We start from the raw sequence: 15,615 nt of genomic DNA on the forward strand, positions 1-15,615 counted from the left end.
CCAGCAGCAGCGGCCAGTAAGCACGTACTGGTAATAATACAAGACCATTATTGAAGGGATCACACGCTTGTTCTTACTCTCGATTTGACTGGCACTTCCTACGAGCTCAAGAGCCGCCAGTAGCTCGATACGACTCTTCAGACTTCGCCAGCTCCCAAGCTCCCTTAGGGTTGATTAGTGCCCTTCCGCAACAGTCACCTGGCCACGTTCTTTCCTCTATTATTCAGCTCACCTCGTTAGCGTACTGCTGCCCACCATTCCGAGATATATGCAGATCATCTGCACGCAAAAGACCAGCTTCCGTCGTGCATAGTCCCTGCAGCGGCCTTTCGCTTTGACGTTCCAGCGCTGCGCTACAGCGACTGGGGCCCATCCTACGTAAAGGCCACTGTGCCATATCGACAAGCCAAGGCAGTTTATCCTCTTGCACCTCCTTGCCAACCGAGGCACCGATAATGGCCTCTACATCGTTTCGAGATTCAGTGAATGCACTGGGGTGGTCCCGACGAGAAGGAGATACACTAGCGAATGCGAACACCAACTCCACACCTTTCTTCTCCAGGTTACAGTCACTTAACCCATTTGGTCAGGGAGATGGCTATCTCCAGCTCCCGACACACGAAGCCCCTGGGGCTCCACTGCCTGCTCCAAGTCGACGCGAGGAGGAGGATACCTTCTTTGCCCGTAAGTTCCTTGAACCCATGACTGTTTGGCGCTAGGCGTTTTTGATTCGCTGCGCTGTTATGTCCAGGTGACGAGAGATCCTAGCCTTGTAGGATCGTTCCTCGGATCCCTAGGATGATACTTTAGACCGCGGTGCTTCTTATGCCTAATGCGCCTGTTGCTTGAGCTCGACCGATTTCCTTTTTTGTCTTTTATGCGTTGACGATTTCTTTTTTGTCTAGTTCTTTGAAGCTGATCTTGTCCTCTATAGTAAGCCGTTGGGATCGGATGCTCATCTTCTCCGCGTGCAATCTTGGCGCCGCCGTCTGCTTCGTGATCTGCTTTTTCCTGTTTCCGGTGCTCTCGCTGAAGCCCCGCAAATTTGCTATCCTGTAAGTCACCACCAGAAACACCGCTGGTATTTTCTTTAGGTTATCAGTTCCATACCACACCCTTACCCTTGCATCATGAGGCATGGAGACCGTAATATATCCTGTGCCGCATACATTGCCCTACTTTGATACAGCGTTCCTGGTAATACCACTAACTCCGGTCTGATAGGTGGTCCGTGGGATCTTTACTTTTCTTGCTATCATGGGCTGTCCTCATGGGACCCATGATCTACGTCAGACATCTGATCTCGGGATCACGGCTGCCCTTTACGGCCGCATATTTCGGGTCCATCGCCATGACTCTGTATTTTGCTATCGGGGTAAGTCTCTCGCTCTCTCCTCTTCATGAATGCAGTGGACCGGGCCGCCCAACATTTCCTGCATGTACACACAGTTGCCGTCAAGAAATAATCCTTGACTCGCCAACTGCATCATCCCCTCTCCTCTCATGTCGGCATTGCCCTTCCAAGCTCAAGATGAGATGATTATCGCGCAACCCAACTCATGACATCATCCTGCTTATCGCGTTATGCGCCTGATGCAGCCTGTCATCCGGAAACAGCCGGGAAACCTTCGCGAGGATCTCAATCTGACGGGCTTGTTATGGCTTGCCCCAGCCAGCCCACCCAGCCCAGCCCTCCACACCATCACATGTCCCATACATTCCTTCTCAATCTACCAAAGCAGCAAAGTCCCATGATCAAAACAATGCCAGCCTGGTCTCGAATGCAGTGAAAGTGGCTAATGATTTCTCCTTTCGCAGCTTCACAACACCTTCCTCACCCTCCTCTCGTCCATCTTTCAGCTCGCCGCTCTACTATGGTACGTCGTCAGCTATTTCCCCATGGGCAGCACGGGGCTGCAGTTTATGGGTCGTTTTGGCGCTCAGCGCGTTACGGCGTGGATCAGTAGCTAGTCTCCCTAGAACTTCTTCATATGCTCATTAGACAAGACCGTCTTAAAACCACCTGGATAAGCAGGGCTGAGGTTCATTCTATTGGCTTGAAAGCTGCTTTTCGCGTACGCACGACGTGGGCAAGGTGAAATGTGACTATTCCTAGTACATAGAGTAGGCTAAATTCATAATATGTATAATTAATAGGTACGGACTTCTTTTTGTCATCATAATCCACTATCACGGAGTGAATGGATACATAATTGTATGTCGATATGACTGGCTAACATTATTTGTTGACCATCCGAGCCTCTTATTGTTGCACGGTCCCTTGCCTCACAACTGACAGATGAGCAATAACGTGCTTGACTCAAGCGTAGGCAAAAGCTTTGCGCTGTGTTACCGTAAGCGTCACGATATATCAACTGAGTCTTTCCCTGCCGAATTCAACAAGATACACTCAGAACACTAAGTTGGATATCATTCTATATTCACCGATTGCTTTGCTTTTTTTTTTTGGATTTTATTTGTATCTGCATCGCTAGTACCGGAGGAATATCCGGCTACCACCACTCACCAAGGATTACTAGCTATATAACAGGTCTCAATAGACTCACAATACAGGCGCATTGGGCATTAGGCGCATCGCCTCGTGCCCTCACAAAGTAGAGTGCCTTACTTTCCCCGACTCATAGTAACATTTACAGTCCCGTTAACGACTTTCACCCCCGGGATCTCCATCTCCCAGATGCCTGTACCCTGCGATCCCTCCTGCAGCCACCTCTGCAACAGATCATTACTCTCCTTTGGCTTGACGGCTGGCGAAACCGTGCCTACCGTGACATGGGGAAGCGGATTAACGCATACCCAGTCTGGCTGGGGCTCAGCATGGTCACCATTGTTTTCTGGCTCACCAGGCATGATCCGCGCAACGAACGTCATAATTTTATCATCCCAGACAAGGCGCTCGAGGCGGACACGCGCAGACCCTAAGGGAGTGGTGGGCGCGTTATCTTCTGGCGGGTTTTTCTTCATCTGCCCGACGTATCGGTTGACCAGGTCCTCCCATACATCTGGATGAGCTGTCTTGAGAGCTTTGTGGATCAGGGTTACGTGGAAGGCGGGCTGGACCCGGCGGGAGTTGACGAGGTGATGGTAAAGGCGGGCTTTTTCAGGAGTGATGGCTGGGTTGGCGAAGAGGGAGTGAAGGAGATCAGTAACGGAGGAGGTGGGAAGGAAGATACCGAAGTATTCGATTTTTCGAACCTTGGCTTCAATGTTTATTTCGGAGCCGTCATTTTTGTTGCTGTTGCTGTTATTGCTCTGCTTAGAAGGTTTAGACTGGCCATATGAGGCGCTGTGATCGACCTCGACGGAGTACTCGCTGGTAGCATAGTTGATGGCGTCGTCGAGTTCCTGAGCGGATGGGACCCTTGTCACAAGCTGAGGATAAGCCGAGTGTAGGGCGTTAACAACCTTTTCGAGGTTTTCGCGCGAGGATGCCGTAACATCAAGATCGATGACTTCGTCGAAGTTCTGGTCCGGCTCGTGATCGACGTCAACAGTCTCGAAGCGGCGCAGGAATCCCTCCATGATGCCAAGAACCTCGTCTGTATCCTTTGTCTCCGCACGAATGGTCTGGTGGTTATCGCCACGGTCGAGCACACGCTTGCGGGTAACCTCTCGGATCAGAGGGAGCATCATGTCTTTCGGCTCGTGGACATAATGCAGAGCGACAAACCGGGCATTTGGAGAACCCGCAACAATATCGTTTATCAGCTGAGAGCGTTCGCGTCTCTGGTGGTTGTTTCGGTCAGCGATGACGGCCGGCTTGTCCATTAAAAGATTTAGAATGCTCGCAACGAATTGCTTCGGCTTGTTCTTCTGCTTGGGAATGTTGTCATTCTGGACCTGGCCCCAGCCAAACAGCTTCGTCAAAGCCAGGCCTACCGTTGTCTTCCCGCAGCCTATGGATGCAATTGGTACCAGTACAACATCCCGTGTAACATTTTCAGCTTCCATTTGGATGATCTGAGCTCCGTTAAGTCCACGCTCCTTGAGGAACCCGTCGCGCATAGAGATAATGCCGTGATTGTGCTGATACTGTTCCCTTAACTTCGGATGTAAGGCAAATTGTTGACGGGCGTAGGCCAAATACTCCTCCGTGATCTTCTTATGCTTCTTGATCTTCGGTGCTTTTCCTGAGAGCATTGCCTTGGTGCATTCACGCCACTGCCGATACATCAGGTACGGCTCCTCAAATTTGTACTTAAAGAACCAATCCCGGTACGGACCATGGCCGTTCTCGCTCATTTTGCATCGAATCACGAAACCTTCAGTGTCCCGGCCATCCCATGAGCCAGTCTCGGCGCATTTCTCCAGGAATTTCTTCACAGTACTGAGGTCATCGTAGACCACAAAATTCGCTTTCTTGAAGCCCCAAGCATCCGCAAACCTATGTACCTCCGAGCTAGGGAGAGTAGCAAATTCAGGCAGATTAAAGTTAATTCCATGAAGGTAGATACCTGCAGAAGCGGGATCGTACGCGAGAACATGCTCTTCAAAGCTGTCATCACATAGTTCCCCGACAGCAGTAGCATTCATCTCACGCAACTGCCTAGCCAATCCCGCAGTAGACTTGCCAACGGTCGCAACGTGCCGTTCAATCCACTCTTCACCAACCTGCGCGTGGCTCCTATCGGTGTCCGCGCGAGCTCCGGTTGAATGCTTGCTGCAGACTAGCAGAGAACCATCCTCGAGTCCAGATATAAATATGATGCATCCGTTCTCCTTCACACTGAGCTCGTACGGGCCCTCAGTATGCGCTTCGATATTCCTCCACTGTGTTGCGCTGACTTCGTCGATATTAAAGAACTTGTCGTAGCCCCGAGTGACTATCTCTGTGGTGCCGTCCTTTCTCTTCGCAGTGAAGAGCCCTCGAGCGTAGGTCGGGAGATCGCGGCGTTTGTAATCCCAGTCCATAAACTTCCAGGAGTCCGCAGAGATATCACCGGCCTTACCCACCTTAAATGTGGACTTCCTGCAGTTGAAGGTCTTCTTCTTGACTCCTTTGTTTTCCAGCCTAGCGCATTCCAAGGCCTTCACCATCTCGGCAACCTCCTGTTTATCTTGCGGAATAACTTTGAAGTTTTCCATCGTAGCTAGCGTATATATTCTCGAGATTCGCTGCTGTAGACGGAAGGTCCTATTCAGAGGGGACGCCGTAGGCAAGAGCAAGCTGCGGGGAGCTTGAAAAAAGCTGAGATGACGATTCAGAATGTGCGAAATCAAGGCGAGAAATAATGGTCAAGATATTTTTTTCTTGGCAATGGCTCCAGGAAATAAACTCTGGTAATTTACTCACTTAGAAGAGGCGCAGCCTAGCACTTTCTCCTTGGGCAGTGTGATATGAATCATAGGCGAATAGCGGGGAGTAACTGATAAACCTCTTATCGCGGGGCGGCAACCGCGAAAAAAAAGTGCCCTTGGCCATCTGCCTGCTCCGCCACCGACAAACATATCAACAAGCCAAATAGGGTGGTATCTATTCCTGGTTTGACAGACTATTATCTCACCAATTTTCCTTGACTCCTACGTACACTGTCTCTTTGACTCACCGCCGGACTGAATCACAATGAGTCAACCCAACCCCTACATTCTCGCCGCCGACAACCCCTCCGCCGTCCTGGCCCTCCTGCGATCCAACCCATCAATCGCCTCAAACCAAGACGAACATGGCTACTCCCTTCTCCATGCCGCAGCTTCCTACGGACACATTGATCTCCTTCGCGCCCTCGTTAAAGAGTTCAACGTGGACGTCAACATGTTAGACGAAGACGGCGAGACGTGCCTGTTCGTAACAGAGAACGTCAACATCGCAAAATGCCTCGTTGAGGAGCTGAGAATCGACCATAACAAATCAAATCACGAAGGCCTTACGGCTCGCGAAACGATCGAAAGCGATGGCTCGTTTCCCGAAGTCGCCGCTTATTTGCGCGAGGTGGCTGGTGTATCCGGTGATATCGAGGGCAATGGCACCTTGTCGGTTGGAGATGCACTGAACCCGGCTCCGCCGCTTCCTCCGAATATTCAGGTGAATCTGGGGACGATGTCTGAGCAGGAGGCGAATGGAGGCATTGGCGAGGTGGATCCGGAATTCAAAAGGAGGATTGATGAGCTTGCCGCGCGGGAGGACTTCCAAAGTGAAGCGAGCCAGAACGAGCTGCGGCGCCTTGTCATGGATGCGATTCAAGGATCTAACATTGAAACGCAAGATAAGGATGTGCGGAGGAGGGTGGAGTGATGATATCAGGCAGTGATGAGAGATGACCCCACGTACATATGCATTTAATGCCCTGACGTGCTCTGTGAGCCAAATATACTGCTTGGAATTTGACCGAGATTTACCGACTGCATCGAGATTGATAATCGGTCTATTGTTTGCCCTTGAAAGCCGCTGCCACTTGAAAGGTCTAGCATGGATAGAACCATCATTTCGCCCGTTTCGACCTTGAATTGGGCTGCTTCTTACGGAATGCGGACATCATACTTGTGCTCGTATGTAGAGTCTAGTCAAATGTATCAAAAAATAGCACATGCTGCCGGAAACGCGAGCGGCTGATAACCTGCGTTATCGGCAGATTGCCGACAATAATACTGTCCATACCTAGTCACAGTGTCGGCAGTCTGGCGTCGGATAGCTGCTCTCCAAATTAGCACTTTGGGGACGCAACGATAAGGTGAAGGTGGGATACGGAGCAAACATGTATAAGAGAGCAATGCAATGCCTCTCTCGATAGCGTCTCGAGCTCGACAACTGAAGGCATAATGATATATCTGCCGCTCATATCATCGCTGCTGGTGGCTGTGACGGCCGCCGGGCCTTCAGCAACGATTCTTAACGGCACGTATAAGGGATATCATCTACCCAGTCATAAACAAGATGTCTTTCTGGGTTTGCCGTACACTCAACCCTCCGTCGGAAGCCTGCGATTTCAGGGACCCCAGAGCCTCAATACCTCATGGGTGGGTAGTCGGCCGGCAGTTGAAACCCTGTTACAGACATGGCCTTGCATCATAGGCTTACTCAGACGTTTGCATGCAATACGTGGTAAGTCCTAGCAGCATTCTAGGTGCTAAGGAAGTTATAATTAAGGCGAGGACAATCACAGGCCGATCCCGGTTATCTCATGTCAGAAGACTGCTTGTCGCTAAATATCATCCGCCCAAGCAACATCCCTGGCTCAAAAAAGCTACCAGTAGCAGTATGGATTCATGGGTATACATGCGCAGCAAGGTCTCAGTAAAATTGCTTTGGCTAATGTCTTCCATACAGAGGCGGCCTCTACAGCGGCTCTTCGCGCCAGATAAACCTTACAAATTTCGTCTCTGAGGGCACAGCATCAGGCAACTCCTTTATTGCGTTCTCCATTAACTATCGTCTTAACGCTTTTGGCTTTCTCTGGGGCTCGGACGAGCTTGCTGCCCATGGCAGCGCCAACAATGGCCTCCGGGACCAACGCCTCGCCCTTGAATGGATCCAAGAGAACATCTGCTTTTTCGGAGGTGACGCGAGTAAAGTCACCACTTTTGGTCAGAGCTCGGGTGGTCTGTCCGTCGGTAAACAGCTAATCGCCTATGGCGGGCGTGACGACAGACTGTTCGGCGCTGCTATCATGCAGAGCGGGAGTATGGCAGAGAAGTGGCCTTACAACATCAAAGACCCTGAGGCCTACACCAACGAGCTTTATATGAATCTGACCACCACGACGGGGTGCGCGGATAGTGTCAGCGCACTTGAATGCCTACGCGCATTGCCCACCGAGTCCCTATCCGCCGCGCTGAACATCAGCAGCACGCCCGTCTTCTTTGGTACTGGCCTGGGCCCTTGGCTCACCCAGGTGGACGGTGATTTCCTGCTCGATGGGCCGACTGAGTTACTCGACAAGCAACATTTCGTCCCTGTGCCCATCATGCACACGACCACTACGGACGAAGCCACGGCCTTCAGTTACGTCAACTCCGTTGATACCGATGCTGACTTCCAGGACTTCATCGCAGCTGGCGGGCCTGACTGGGCGACCATTTCGGTGATTGAAGCGCTATATCCGAAAGACTTGGGGTTGCCAGCCGGCTGGACACCAACAGCTAAAGAAGAAGCGACATATGGTGCGCAGTGGAAGCGAGCTGTCGCCTTCCATACTGATGTGGTAGAGACAAGTTCACGTCGACGGACGGTAGACGCCTGGGGTGCAGTGAATGGAACGGCGTATTCGGGAATAATAAATATTTTGGTGCCCAACGACGCAGCGAGACTGGGGTCTCATCATTCGGTCGAGCTGGATTATGTGTTCAATAATGTGAACCGCCAAAACCAAGCTCTGCAGAATATGGAAAAGCTGATGAGTCCCGTTTGGGCCTCATTTGTGGTGCATTTGGATCCGAATTTTCACCAATGTAAGTGATATCAGATAACCTTCCTCTCACACAGGGCTGGACGCATTAATATAAGATAGTACACGGCGTGCCCTTCTGGCCTGCTTGGAATGCTTCTGATCTAGACGACACTGTGGAATACGTTTTCGTTTTCAACACAAACAGCAGCTTAGACTCCAGATGCTATATAGAGGTGGACGGATATCGGCTTGAGCAGACGAGATATATCAACAGTATTATGCAAAGTCAGATGTATTACTGAGATCTCTAGCGGCAGATAACGAAGCTAGGAAGAACTTTATTACCTTTTCCGAATCTATGTCGTACACGCAGTAAATACTCACCCTGTGTTCTTCATCAAACACCTCATTTTAGCTCAGAGAAACCAACCAGAAGTGCTAGTTCGCAGCTGTATCTTGCAAACAAAGAGTCAGACGGCTTGATGACATATGAGTCTCCAGAAACAGATGGTTCTCTGCATATAACATCCCGTCCATGACATAAGTAGAAGAGATAAAAGTTGAAATCTGTGTTGTTCAATATGTTGATAACGCCAAGACCTGAAGTATACCACACTGCGGTAAACATGCACGTCACGTGGAAGATATCCCCGCACGTCACTTCATTGTTCTCCGCTTATCGACACAAGTCAGCTCCTCCAAGTCCCAACTCCAACTCGATCAACAATGAATCCTGCCCTCCACGCCGATACACCACCACTGCCACCGCCGAAACCCGGCAGTCATGAGGCTAGTCGCGGCGGCACACCACAAGTCAGCTCGCCATCACCAACGGCACCGCAGCTCCCGCAGCAGGGCCAGTACGGATTGGACGTAACGAACCAATACCTCAACCCAAGCACAGTCAATCCGACCGCGAATGCGCCCCGGCCTCCGGCAATTGAAGAAGGCTGGCTACCTGAGGGTATCAAAGAAAAATCGTAAAGGCCCCCTCCCCAACCCCTCTCTTTAACCTGCCCAGACTTCGAAGGTTTGATAGGTGACTGACTACAATTAGAACAATCGACCTCCAAACAATCCTCGAAAACCCATCACTAATCTCTGCCCTTTCCGCCACCCATCCATCTCATCAAAGCCATCAGGAAATGCTTCAGAAGCTTCTGAAATATAACCAAGACCTGGCAAATCACCTCCTCGACCTACAATCTCAACTCACAAGTCTCCGCTCCTCAACCGAGACACTCCTGCTTCAGCACCAATCTCTTGAAGTCTCATGGCGGAAGAAGCAGGGCGAGATGGATGCCGCCCTGGCACCGTGGTCGCCAAAGGCACTGTATCAGCGGTTAAGTGCGGGTATAGTGGAACAGGAGGCTGTTTGTTTTGCTGTTGAGGAGAGCTTTTTGGAGGGCGAGCATCATGGTAAGGCATCAGAGAAGGAAGTTGCTGATTGGGTTAGACGTGTTAGGGCGGAAGGGGCCAAGTTAGCTGGAAGAAGGGAGGCGAAGGCAAGGTGGGATGAGGGGAGGGTTGGAGGGTGGAGGTAGCATCTATGCTCTCCGAGTACGGACTCGTTGACTGCAGTTTGAAGGTTGAGACGAAAATTTTCTTAATCTTTTATGATACAACGGACGGAAAATCGCTCGATATTAATCACATAACGGTTATGACGTTTTTTCTCTGACATCCTTACCTCGATATGCGACCTGTCAATGCCGGCACACCTCATACCGCCAAATTCCGCCTCCCGCTTTCCAAGTCGAATCCGTTCTGCGTCATAGCCACCGTGTCAGTCATCTCGGACTCGACTTTCAGAGTCGCCCACCCATCATCTCCCACATTACTCGGGCTTCCCACGCCCTTGAAGAACGCATGGTCCCTACTCCTGGCTCCCCACGACCATCCGGAACCACGCTCAAGAGGTGGACTATACAGCCTAAACGCGACCCAAGCAAACGACATGCCCATTACAGACCCGAAAATGATATCGAACCCATGGTGCCTATAATCGAACCAGCGAGAAGCTGAGATAAAGAATGCTACTGCCCACGGCACAAGCGCAAGGATTATCAGATAGATGGGCGGCGCGGCGCCCTGATTACGGGTCGCAAAGCGGTTCCGAGGGCGCAGGTCCTGTGTCAACGGTGTATGCGCGAGATAGGGAAATTTGATCGAGAATTTGGAGCACAGCCAAAGTGAAAAGTAGGTTAGGCCGGCGAATGAAACTGTAATACCTCTCAGCGTTGCCCATGAAAACCATGCTCACCAGAAAGGAATATTAACATACGAGACGAGTGCCCACTAGGAAAGCTCACAAACCCACCCCTCTTCAACGATTCCGCCTTATTCCGGCAGATATCCCAGCTAACCAACGTTGGAGCCCCCTGCAGTCTCTGCCCAAGCCCACCAACCGCATAAGCAGCAATATTCTCAAGATCCGGATCACACCGCGCAAGCATGTCCGGACGCGGCTTGCCATAAAGATCTTTTAGCCCCTCTGTAGCCATAAACGCAGTGGCACAAGCCAGCCCGAGTCCAAGCCATCCGGCATTCCATTCCCAGATCTTGCGCCGCAGTAGTAGAGCCCTAGATGACGAGCGCGAGTCTGCCCCGGATATGTCGATTGATTGCCCCGGTGTAAGAAGTAGACACACAGCTACGATTATCACGGCGGGCGCGATCAGCGAGACGACTACTAGCACGCTTGTGCTGATTGTTTCGTCCTCTGTGTGTGGGTATGAGTAGCTGACGTCGGTAAGTGAGAAGGGCATGTGGTTTGGTTCGACTTTGTGAAAACCATATCCAATGAGGGCGATGCCGCTGGCTCATGACGTTAACCTATTTTTCTCCAATCCATAACTCGCGGAACCGTTACATGAGGCTATACATACATTATGAGAATCCAGTCGACGATGTATGAAAGGAAGACGCTGATGGAGAAGCTCGCGTGACCTCCCGGCAAGGCCGGTAGAGCTTTAAGTCCGGGGAGAGGCATGATATATTAACTTAATATATTGTTATTTCTGCAGCGTCACCAGAAAAATTGAAGAGAAGTGATCTCCTGACTTCTGAATGAGTCGCAGACGGAGGGGGTTAGATACGAGTCTCCCTTTGCATGAACACTGGGGATGGGAATGGGCTTTAAGTAATCTTGATCGCTTGTGGCTACAAGCCGATCTTATCTTGGCTTGGGTCATCTTCAAGAACCAAGAAAGTTTAGACCAAATTGGAACAAACGAGCCCGGGGCTGTGCAAGAACCATAAGCCGACTCTTCAACCTGTTGCTGTTTATGCCATTCATTCACTCGGGTGAGATCACAATGTTTGTGTTTGTCCAACTATGACTCTGGTCCACGTATAGACCCGATTAAGACCGCAGCATGCGTCAGAATGTTTCCAGTCTTGGGTGCATACGATGGGCTCTTTGCTCGTTAATTCGGCCAAGCATTAGACCTGATATAACTTGTCTTATGGAGGCGCTCGTATACTCAGAGTACTCGTCGGCCTGGTTGTACTCAGCACTCGGTTACTATAACTATTCGTCGGTTTCCAACGTTCATCCTGGAGCACAGGGACAGCCTCTTTCAGAGTTAGTTTAGCTGATTCCAATAGAAATTTGTGGCCCGGTTGGTGATTTCGACTTCTAAGTCTGGTATCGCTGATACTATCATTGTACGGGTAGAATTGGGCTTGACGATATAGCAGCCGAACCATCCTAGGGCCCAGCCTGAGGCATGATTTTGCTTTATTGTCAAACAGCGCAGATGGAGTTCTCGGCTACCGTAGCCTTGCGACTAAAATAAATAAGCTGGCGCCCACAATATTTTTTTCTCTTTCCCATTCACAAAGCTTGCACCTCAACACCAAATTGTCCAGTTGCTATAATGCTGGCTGCAACCATTTTCCGCTTTTTGCCTCTCTGATTCTGTCTCTCAGTGAGTATACACTTGTGCCTCTGCACCTGCTTGTCTTCTGGGATGAATTCCTTTCAGGATATTCATGGCCGAAAAAACATGAAGGACCTCTTCAAAGACTCTAGAATTACTCTGACTCATGAAGACAACTGCAATTGATAAAACCGGCGTCTGCTGTATCCGTTGCTAATATCTCGCTTGTCCAGGTTTCCGTAAACTTGCACGACGACTTGTGCTTGATCACACATTGTAAAAGGTATGCGATGCTTTTTTTTTTCTTCCCTCCCCCAACCCCGCCCTGGTATGATGATTCTTCGACACGCTATAGGCATTCCTCAAACTTAATATACCATGTGGAATCTGTCTTATTCTAAGTTTCAGCCTTGTCTGACCACAATATTTTTCACTGCTTTACTCGACTCAGTCTTTGTGATCGAGCTTTGACTAATCCGTTTGTTAGGTAAACCTCATTCCTTTCCCCCCCCCCCCCCATTCTTCAATGAAGATACTGTGAACGAACGGGCGGACATAATAGTGCATCCCTCTTCATCCATGAAAGCGAAGCGTACAAACTTTGCGGGTGTTGGGAGGTGTATTGCTTGTTGAGAATTCGTCACCTGAGTTTTGGCGAACCATCCATGGATATTCAGGACTCGACTGTGGATGATACTGACTGGCGTGGATAGGTATTGTCTTCAATCTTTCTCCATTGCACCATTTAGTCAACATCATATGATGAACTGTTTATTCACACTGTTTGACCCTGCACTCTGTGCTGGGAATGAACATCACTTACAAAAATCTGATTTAATGAGGTGAGTCCGCTTCAATTGTCATGTCTGAACCATGCTAATTCTGTAGCCTGACTTAGTTGACATTCAACCACTTTGTACACAAACTGTGTCGTGGACAAGTGCTGACCCGCCAATTATCAGTAGGGACTCGCAAACATGTAGCATTCATTATTGACTGAATAGAGTGAGTGTTCCTTCCGCCTGCTTTCCCTTATGATGATGATTTCTTTAATTGCTGTTACTTCTGAATGCATTTTGAAGAAACTTCTTTTCACCTTGGAGAACTGATGTCTTGTCACTCTTGAACTTCTCACCCGGTTGTTTGAGTTTCCATTGCTGACCAACTCAAATAGTCATGATAGATAGAAAAATGCAATTCGATTTAACATTACATTTTCACATGTCCCGCACCGTAGCATCACTCGTAGAACAAGCCATGCTTTTTGTGCCAATCCTCCAGACTATCTGTAGGATACTCTTTGAACACCTGCTTCTTTCCTTCGGGAAACCTCGCCCACGCGGGCTTCGAGCCCTCCATGATACAAACCATCTCATCAGGAACCGGCAGTTCGGTATCAATTGCCGACGCGAATGGATGAATCAACTCAGGCCAGGTTCTATCCCAGAGCCAAAGCATGGTCGCGCAATTCGAGCAAAAGTTCCGCTCCGAAGTACATTTCTCCTCATCTTTCGTGCCACGCGCCTTGATAGCGTTGTACTTTCTGCAGTTCACCCGTTAGGTCCGTTTATACCGACTAACCTCAGCCCAGAGTAGCAAAAAGGGGACGCACTTAACCAGATTCTCTCCCTTTTTGATCTTCAGACTATCCGCGATCCCGCCGAGGTTCACACACCCAACATACCCGCCAATCTTGCGGCAGATGCTGCACGCGCAGAGCTGGTAGGGGACGGGTGTCGACGAGTCGAGGGAGAATTCGACGCCGCCACATTGGCAGCTCCCTTCGAGCTTTCTACTATTGTTAGTTGTACAATAGCTTAATTTCAGCGATGTGATGAGCGTATGGTACTAGCATTGAGGTGGATTGCTAGGCGACGTCATTAAAAGGAGATGAGGCTATTGGCGCGATTGCTAGTGATGTCTTCAAGGTATTCAAGCTGGGGTAATGCAGTGGGACCTTGGGCAAAATAACGTACAAAGGCATATTATGATTGGGGTAGCTGATGTCTAAATAGTGAATTGGATGACGAGATCTTATTATGTCCGAATAACTCCAACAATGCTCATTGAAGGAAGGTCGATCTTTAACGAAGGGCGGAGTGGATGGTCACTACTTATACCCAACGATACAGAGCACAGAATCAGACTCCCTCTCCATCCCACCGGCTCCTGCTACGTAAGAGAATCATACCCGTTCTGACTCCCAGATGAGGGGTCAGTCGACGCAGACCACCATAACTCTCGATCCTGATTGGATTTGTTACATACATCTGACGTTTCGGACGTTGTACAGGAAATAAGTGGATGTTTGCTCGATTTGTCTGTGTTTGGCATGTTTGCCCTGTTTGTTTCTCTGGCAGTCTGGTCGATTGTTCTTCGCCGCGACCTCTATCGCGATTTCCGAAGCGTAACACGAACGAATTTCCCTCTTTCTAGATTATTCAGAATGAGCTTTGGAAGCCCCGGTGGCGGCGCGACGAATGTCAAACCTACACCGTAAGTTCTTTGTCTCTGCAGTCCAGCCCGAGTCAGCCCAATGCAATCCAGTTCATTTATCCGCTTGGAACGGTTGATCAGCTAACGTTCCTACTTGCTATAGTCCCGAACGAGGGAGCTTCCCGCTAGATCATGACGGTATATGCCTACCTACCACCCTTCAAAAATTCCATTCAATTTTTTCCCTTGCGAACCGTCCGTCCCAGATGCATGGTTAAGTGAACGAATATGGATGCGATAACCATAACCATACCCAATACCTAACCACTTACCATCCATTGACCCCTGTCATATGAGACCAAACTCTAACACGGCTGTCTGCCACAGGCGAATGCAAACACCTAATTCAATCATACCTCAAATGCCTCAAACTCCAGCGCGGCGTCAACGATGAGCAATGCCGTCGGTTAGCCAAGGGGTATTTGGCCTGTCGGATGGACAAGTGTGTTCCCAACCTCCTGTTCTGTTCAATTCCGATGAGGTCGTTTGTTTACTGATTTGACGGTTCCCGTCTGTGTAGAAACCTCATGGCGCCGGATGATTTCAGAAACCTCGGGCTTGTTTTTGGGAACGATGGCGATGGGTCACAGGCACAAGCACAGGCACAGACACAAGTGCAGACACAAACTGGGTCGAGCTCGAGTTAACAGCGAATTCGGGGTTGGATTGAAGCTTTGACGGAAGACTTGGTGCACGGTTTGATGTTTATTGGTATTCCCGATCTAGCTCGCGCCTTGCATAACATGGTGGGCTGTATGAGGTCGATGAGGTCGATGAGGTCGATCTGGATTGTACATTACATGTATCAAAGGGTTGTTTTTCTCTGTATATGATGAGTTATGATATCTCTACTACCTCCTGCGGTGTACATAGGTTTATAAATACAAACT

At 49.7% G+C, this 15,615-nt stretch overlaps 8 protein-coding genes across 8 annotated transcripts; 5 read left to right on the top strand and 3 right to left on the bottom strand.

Moving 5' to 3' along the window:
• The first annotated feature begins 159 nt into the window (after positions 1–159).
• On the top strand, positions 160–2,008 carry BDW70DRAFT_108 (putative Golgi traffic protein SFT2). Its single transcript, XM_073734451.1, has 4 exons — positions 160–684; positions 935–1,055; positions 1,225–1,375; positions 1,819–2,008. Exons 1-4 carry the CDS (start codon positions 456–458, stop codon positions 1,969–1,971), a joined length of 654 nt encoding a protein of 217 aa, XP_073600914.1. The 5' UTR covers positions 160–455; the 3' UTR covers positions 1,972–2,008.
• A 418-nt stretch (positions 2,009–2,426) lies between these two features.
• BDW70DRAFT_125376 (tRNA ligase) lies at positions 2,427–5,329 on the bottom strand. The gene has a single exon (XM_073734863.1). The coding sequence runs from the start codon at positions 5,104–5,106 to the stop codon at positions 2,626–2,628; it is 2,481 nt and encodes an 826-aa protein (XP_073600915.1). The 5' UTR covers positions 5,107–5,329; the 3' UTR covers positions 2,427–2,625.
• A 111-nt stretch (positions 5,330–5,440) lies between these two features.
• On the top strand, positions 5,441–6,753 carry BDW70DRAFT_125377 (ankyrin repeat protein). Its single transcript, XM_073734864.1, has 3 exons — positions 5,441–6,518; positions 6,617–6,650; positions 6,705–6,753. The coding sequence occupies exon 1, from the start codon at positions 5,585–5,587 to the stop codon at positions 6,251–6,253; it is 669 nt and encodes a 222-aa protein (XP_073600916.1). The 5' UTR covers positions 5,441–5,584; the 3' UTR covers positions 6,254–6,518; positions 6,617–6,650; positions 6,705–6,753.
• Positions 6,754–6,777: 24 nt separating this feature from the next.
• Positions 6,778–8,647, top strand: BDW70DRAFT_165435 (Alpha/Beta hydrolase protein; the record flags this gene model as incomplete). Its single annotated transcript, XM_073741750.1, has 5 exons — positions 6,778–6,975; positions 7,031–7,060; positions 7,122–7,228; positions 7,286–8,406; positions 8,466–8,647. 5 exons carry the CDS (start codon positions 6,778–6,780, stop codon positions 8,645–8,647), a joined length of 1,638 nt encoding a protein of 545 aa, XP_073600917.1.
• Positions 8,648–9,027: 380 nt separating this feature from the next.
• Positions 9,028–9,978, top strand: BDW70DRAFT_155 (vacuolar protein sorting family 37 protein). The gene is made up of 2 exons (XM_073739955.1): positions 9,028–9,325; positions 9,403–9,978. Exons 1-2 carry the CDS (start codon positions 9,072–9,074, stop codon positions 9,887–9,889), a joined length of 741 nt encoding a protein of 246 aa, XP_073600918.1. The 5' UTR covers positions 9,028–9,071; the 3' UTR covers positions 9,890–9,978.
• Positions 9,979–10,067: 89 nt separating this feature from the next.
• Positions 10,068–11,337, bottom strand: BDW70DRAFT_154810 (phosphatase PAP2 family protein; the record flags this gene model as incomplete). The annotated part of the gene is made up of 3 exons (XM_073739925.1): positions 10,068–10,567; positions 10,630–11,162; positions 11,234–11,337. The coding sequence occupies 3 exons, from the start codon at positions 11,335–11,337 to the stop codon at positions 10,068–10,070; spliced, it is 1,137 nt and encodes a 378-aa protein (XP_073600919.1).
• Positions 11,338–12,727: 1,390 nt separating this feature from the next.
• On the bottom strand, positions 12,728–14,646 carry BDW70DRAFT_125387 (GFA family protein). The gene is made up of 6 exons (XM_073734865.1): positions 14,523–14,646; positions 14,206–14,405; positions 13,842–14,021; positions 13,404–13,772; positions 13,118–13,234; positions 12,728–13,071 (listed from the first exon to the last, which is right to left on the bottom strand). The coding sequence occupies exons 2-4, from the start codon at positions 14,211–14,213 to the stop codon at positions 13,469–13,471; spliced, it is 492 nt and encodes a 163-aa protein (XP_073600920.1). The 5' UTR covers positions 14,214–14,405; positions 14,523–14,646; the 3' UTR covers positions 12,728–13,071; positions 13,118–13,234; positions 13,404–13,468.
• On the top strand, positions 14,647–15,548 carry BDW70DRAFT_125388 (uncharacterized protein). The gene is made up of 4 exons (XM_073734866.1): positions 14,647–14,725; positions 14,829–14,863; positions 15,053–15,167; positions 15,246–15,548. The coding sequence occupies exons 1-4, from the start codon at positions 14,676–14,678 to the stop codon at positions 15,370–15,372; spliced, it is 327 nt and encodes a 108-aa protein (XP_073600921.1). The 5' UTR covers positions 14,647–14,675; the 3' UTR covers positions 15,373–15,548.
• Positions 15,549–15,615: the final 67 nt, after the last annotated feature.

This window comes from Aspergillus foveolatus, assembly GCF_047715535.1.
Source record: "Aspergillus foveolatus strain CBS 279.81 unplaced genomic scaffold BDW70scaffold_1, whole genome shotgun sequence".
Taxonomy (NCBI): Eukaryota; Fungi; Ascomycota; class Eurotiomycetes; order Eurotiales; family Aspergillaceae; genus Aspergillus; species Aspergillus foveolatus.